This window comes from Solanum tuberosum, unplaced genomic scaffold (genome assembly GCF_000226075.1).
Source record: "Solanum tuberosum cultivar DM 1-3 516 R44 unplaced genomic scaffold, SolTub_3.0 scf00417, whole genome shotgun sequence".
Taxonomy (NCBI): Eukaryota; Viridiplantae; Streptophyta; class Magnoliopsida; order Solanales; family Solanaceae; genus Solanum; species Solanum tuberosum.
The window spans coordinates 43,374-49,217 of record NW_006239339.1 but is presented as its reverse complement, the minus strand read 5'-3'; the positions used below and the strand labels follow the sequence as shown (position 1 = coordinate 49,217).

The 5,844-nt window shown below is 39.9% G+C and overlaps 1 protein-coding gene across 1 annotated transcript; it reads right to left on the bottom strand.

The window, feature by feature from the left end:
- Positions 1-3,930: 3,930 nt before the first annotated feature.
- LOC107057983 (uncharacterized) lies at positions 3,931-4,500 on the bottom strand. Its single transcript, XM_015303173.1, has 2 exons — positions 4,247-4,500; positions 3,931-4,168 (listed from the first exon to the last, which is right to left on the bottom strand). Exons 1-2 carry the CDS (start codon positions 4,498-4,500, stop codon positions 3,931-3,933), a joined length of 492 nt encoding a protein of 163 aa, XP_015158659.1.
- Positions 4,501-5,844: the final 1,344 nt, after the last annotated feature.

Here is a 5,844-nt window from a genome sequence, read left to right as displayed (position 1 = left end):
GTTTCCTCTCTTGTTTAGATGTGAAAAACATTTGCTCTTTGGGAATACTTACTTCCCATATACTCTTTTTGAAGAAATGAACTTCAATTGTTACTCTTACTTAACTCAAAATTCAAGTCTTAAATCAAGATTAAAACATTTGTAAAAGGCTACTTGAAAGGACTCTAAGAACTTTCTAGACTAGGGTCTTAACTTTCCTTGAATTTGAATTTATGAATTCAAGGTTATGATTCATGTTTATGGATAATTTCTAGGTGTTTAGAAGTCATTTGGAGTAGTTAGAATCGATAGGAAGTGTTAGTAAACTTTAGAAGAACTCAAACGGGACAAACAATGAAAACTAGGTTGGGGCGGATAGCCCTGGCGCAATACTAGCCCCACGCGCTAGCCCCAAATTTCAGAGAGCCATTTCTTTCGCACTTCTGGCGCGCCACCCCAGCCTCCCTGACGGTAAGGGGGAGCGTCGCGCCAGCATCCCCCTTGGAAAAAATTGATGACCTTTTGCTCTTTTTATATGACTTTAATTCGATTAATTTCGATTCTTTTTCTCAATATCTCTTTATATTCAGTTACCCAAAAAGATATACACAAGAATCTAACCAAAAGCAAATCTAATAATCAACACTAACTCATAACCCCTTCATGGGTAAAAATTTCAAGTATACCCAATCATCTACTTCAAACTCTAACTCCCTCCTCCTAACATCAGTTTAAGATTTCTAGCGACACTGCATTGTTTTCAACCTCTCTGGAATAACCTTCACTTTCTTCATAGCTTGATGAACTAAGTCTGATCCTATCAACTTAGCTTTACCAACCTCGAACCATCCAATAGGAGATCTGCATCTTCTCCCATAAAGAGCCTCATACGGAGACATTTGGATGCTAGAGTGGTAACTATTGTTATAAGAAAACTCAATGAGAGGTAGGTGATCATCCCAATTACCTTTGAAATCAATCACACAGGCCCTCAACATATCTTCTAAGGTCTGAATAGTGCGCTCTGCTTGAACATCTGTCTAAGGATGAAAAAGAGTACTCAAGTTCACCTTTGAACCCAAGCCATTCTGAAAAGATTTCTAGAATTGTGCAGTAAATCGTGCACCTCTATCTGATATAATCGAAACAGGGACTCCTTGAAGTCTTAGTACCTATTGAATGTATAACTTGGCATAATCCTCTGATAAATGGGTAGTCTTTACTAGCAAAAAGTGGGTTGATTTGGTCATTCGATCCACAATCACCCAAAGAGAATCATGTTGCATGCGAGACCGTAGATAAGCCCATAATGAAATACATATTAATCATCTCCCACTTCCATTCCGGAAGTTCTATATTCTGAGCCATACCACCAGACCTTTGGTGCTCTACTTTAACTTGTTGACAATTTGGGCATTTAGCAACGAACTCAGCAATACCTTTCTTCATAATATTCCACCAATATACTTATTTCAAGTCACAATACATCTTTGTGTAACCCTGATTAATGGAATATCTGGAGCTATGAGCTTCCTCCATGATCCGAGAATCATGTTGCATGCGAGACCGTAGATAAGCCCATAATGAAATACATATTAATCATCTCCCACTTCCATTCCGGAAGTTCTATATTCTGAGCCATACCACCAGACCTTTGGTGCTCTACTTTAACTTGTTGACAATTTGGGCATTTAGCAACGAACTCAGCAATACCTTTCTTCATAATATTCCACCAATATACTTATTTCAAGTCACAATACATCTTTGTGTAACCCTGATTAATGGAATATCTGGAGCTATGAGCTTCCTCCATGATCCTCTCTTGGAGTTCATCCATCCTTGGTACCCAAAACCTACCTTGATACCTCAAAATGCCATCTCCCCCTTGTTCAAAATCCATCACTTTTTGCTTATGAACACTTGCCTTTAATTCAAGAAAAATAGGATTTTGGTCTTGATTTTGTTTCATTTCTGACACTAATGATGATTCAGCCCCATTCATCACCACTACTCCTCCTTCTGTGGAATCCATTAATCAAACTCCTAATCATGCAAGTCTGTGCACATATTTAGCTAACTATTTCATATTCTTCATCAACATGGGGAGTACTACACATAGACAACCTGCTCTCAAGGCATCAACTTTAATATTAGCCTTACCTAGGTGATAGAGGATACTCATGTCATAATCCTTGAGTAACTTCAACCACCTCCTCTGTCTAAGATTATGCTCTTTCTGACTAAAAGCCTAGTGAAGGCTCTTGTGATCGGTGAATACATCTACATGAACACCATAAAGATAATCACGCCATATTTTCAAAGCAAACACTATGGCAGCAAACTCAAGATCATGGGTTGGGTAATTCTTCTCGTGAACTTTAAGCTGTCTGGAGGCATAAGCTATATCTTTACCATTCTGCATTAACACACAAACCAAACCAACTCTGGACGCATCACAATATACTACAGGTCAATACTAGGGCAGTAGTCAACCTCTTTTTCAATTCCTGAAAGTTTTTTTCATAATCTTCAGGCCATTGAAACTTCACTATTTTCTGAGTCAACTTGGTCAAAGGGGACGCAATAGATGAGTACCCGTCTACGAACCTTCTATATTATCCAGCCAACCGCAAGAAGCTCCTAGTATCAATTGGAGATGTGGGTCTAGGCCAATTATGCACTGCCTCTATTTTTAGAGTATCAACTCTAATTCCATCATCGGAAATAATGTGGCCTAAGAATGCCACAGACTCAAGCTAAAACTTACATTTATAGAACTTAGCATATAACTCTCTATCCTTTAGAGTTTGGAGAACTATTCTGGGATGGCTAGCATGATCTTCCTCATTCCTCGAATAGATTAGTATGCCATCAATGAATACGATAACAAACATATCTAAATAAGGCTTCAATACTCTATTCATAAGGTCCATGAACGCTGCATGCACATTAGTTAAACCGAACAACATGACCAGAAACTCATAATGACCATAATGGGTCAGGAAAGCTGTCTTTGGAATGTCACATTCCCTTACTCTTAACTGATGGTAGCCAGATGTAAGGGCTATCTTAGAGAAACAAGTGGCACCCTAAAGCTGATCGAAGAGATCATCAATTCTCGGAAGAGGATACCTATTCTTGATAGTAACCTTGTTCAACTAACGGTAGTCTATACACGTTATAAGAGAACCATCCTTCTTCCTCACAAATAAGACCGGAGAGCCCCATGGTGAGATGCTTGGTCGAATATAGCCCTTTTCAAGGAGATATACTGCTTTTTTAACTCTTTCAATTCTGCTAGAGCCATTCTATATGGAGGAATAGATATTGGACAAGTATCGGCAATCGTCTGGAAAGACCTCCAGAAACTCACTCACAATTGGAAGTGACTCAATAGGAGGAGTCTTAACACTAGAATCATTAATTTTGACTAAGTGATAGATACACCCCTTGGAAACTAACTTTCTCGCCTTAAGGTACGAAATAAAATGACCTTTACGCACTGCTGAACTACTCCTCCACTCAATCACTGGCTCATTAGGAAATTGAAACTTAACAACTCAAGTTCTACAATCAAAGGAGGCGTAATAGTCGTGAAGCCAGTCTAAATAACATCAAAATCTACCATGTCTAACTCAACTAAATCAACCATGGTGCTCTTGTGATTGATGGAAATGGTAGAATCATGGTAGACTCTCTCAGCTAGAATAGACTCACCAACAGGTGTAGAAACACTAAAAGGCTCAAAAAGTTTCTCAGGATGAGCATCATAATTCATCGCAACATAGGAGTCACAAAATATAGACTAGCTCCTTAATCTAGCAAAGCATAAACATCAAAAGTAAAGACTTTGATCATACCAGTGACAACATCTGGAGAATTCTCTTGCTCTTGAAGACTAGTGATCGTATATAGGCAGTTTGCTTCTCCGCCAGTACCTGAAGTAGCTCCTCAAGGTGCAGCCCTTCCTAGTGGAGCAATTGAAGAAGATTGGGCTCTATTGCCCCTATATCCATTTCCCTGCCTGTTCTTAGGACACTCTTTCATGAAGTGAGCCTCTTGACTGCACTTGAAACATCTAGTAGAGCCATCGCGACAAGCACCTAGGTGGTTCCTACCACACTTAGCACATGTAGGAGCCCAATTACCTCCATATGCTACACTACCCAGAGACTGAGCAGGTCTAGCTCTGAAATTTTGTGAATTCTGACTATTATACTCACTTTTGTTCCTTGGTGCAGGTGCACTAGAAGATGGTGTATCAGACCCGTTTTGATTATGTTGAAAGGTAGAGCAGTTCATATTACTTATTTGCTGCCCGAAATCACTCCCTATCTTAGCTTTCTTGTTTCTCAATTCTTTTATATCCCTCAACTTCTCTTCCTCAACATGCAACACATATACCAAACGTCTCGCTATGTCCATGTCCCCTATTAGCATAGTTGCCTTGCCTTCCTTACTTGACATACAAGACAATCCAGCAACAAACAGATTCATCCTACTCTTCATATCCAGACCCATCTCCGGAGCATATCAGGAAAGTTGGGTGAACTTCAAACTGTACTAATGAACAATCATGGGTTCCTGCTTAAAGGTAAGTAATTCCCGTACCTTGTCTTCTCTCAGTTCACAAGGAAAGAAACGCCCAAGAAAGCACTCTTGAACATAGCTCAACTCAAAACCGGTGCATCCTCAGCCCTGGTCTTCTTCAACTGGTCAAACCAAATACTAGCAACACTCTTCAGTTGATAGGCACCTAGTTCCAGTTGCTCAGCATCGGCAATGTGCATAACCTCAAACACTTTCTGCAATTCCTCTACAAAGGTCTCTAGATCCTCAGTAACACTCGATTCAATGAAGCTTGGAGCATACATCTTCAAGAACTCATGAATCCTTGAAGTATCAGCCACTTCCTGTCAAGCCCCTCTTTGTTGCCCAACCTGGTTAGTCACAACTTGACTTAGCATTCAGATTGCTTCCCGAAATTCAGAATTAGTCATCTCTCCTTAGGGTTGCACTTCTGGTGCATTAGGTACCCTTTGCTCCTCAATGTTCCTCCTAGAAGAACGACCTCAGACAACTCTTTGTGGAGGCATGATCTGAGAGACATGCGCAGGCACAAATTAGAAGGAAACTTTATAGAGATTAACTCTATCGCACAACATGAATATGAAAGAAGTGAGATAGTTACTAAATGTTGCAACCTCCTAATTATAGATATGGCACGCTTCGGACCGATAACTAGGACTCTTCAAACATATCTTCATAGACTCTCTAGGAATCTTGAACTCTGTGCTCTGATACCAAGTTTGTCACGCCCCGAGCCTACACCCTCGGTGGGATTGGCACTTGAGAACCATTGTTGGCCCCAAGCGAACCCTTGGCCTGGCTTACTACTCAGCGGAATACTTAAATAACAAGAAAATAGTATAAAAAAGGTAAACTCATGGAATAACTTAGAATGTCTTAAAAAGAACATTCAACTAGCCAAAATGGCAACACAAGATTCAAAATAAGCCAATAACAAGAAAAATGAAAAGTGAACCAACTAATTGTCCATGAAGCCTCTAACAACTGAGATTGACATCGGGACAAGATCCACAACATCCAAATGAACTAACTATAAAGCAGTAAAAAGGGGTCCTCCGAAAGGGAGGAGGCTCACCAATAACTCTGAAGCTCAACTAGAATCAACAAAGCGTTGGATGCCAATCCTGGTTAGTTGTATCTGTAACATACCAATGATGTTGGCCAAACGGCGTCAGTAATGGAATGTATGAGCATGCGAGAAGAATTCGAAATAATACATAAGCTTGAACTGGAATCTAAAAGAAACACTTACCTCTACTTTACTCAAACTCATGG

Coding starts and splice junctions, on each gene's coding strand:
- LOC107057983 (XM_015303173.1), bottom strand. CDS start 4,500: ATGGGTCTGGATATGAAGAGTAGGATGAATCTGTTTGTTGCTGGATTG. Junction 4,169..4,246: donor TTTCAACATAATCAAAACGG/GTCTGATACACC, acceptor ACAAAATTTCAG/AGCTAGACCTGCTCAGTCTC.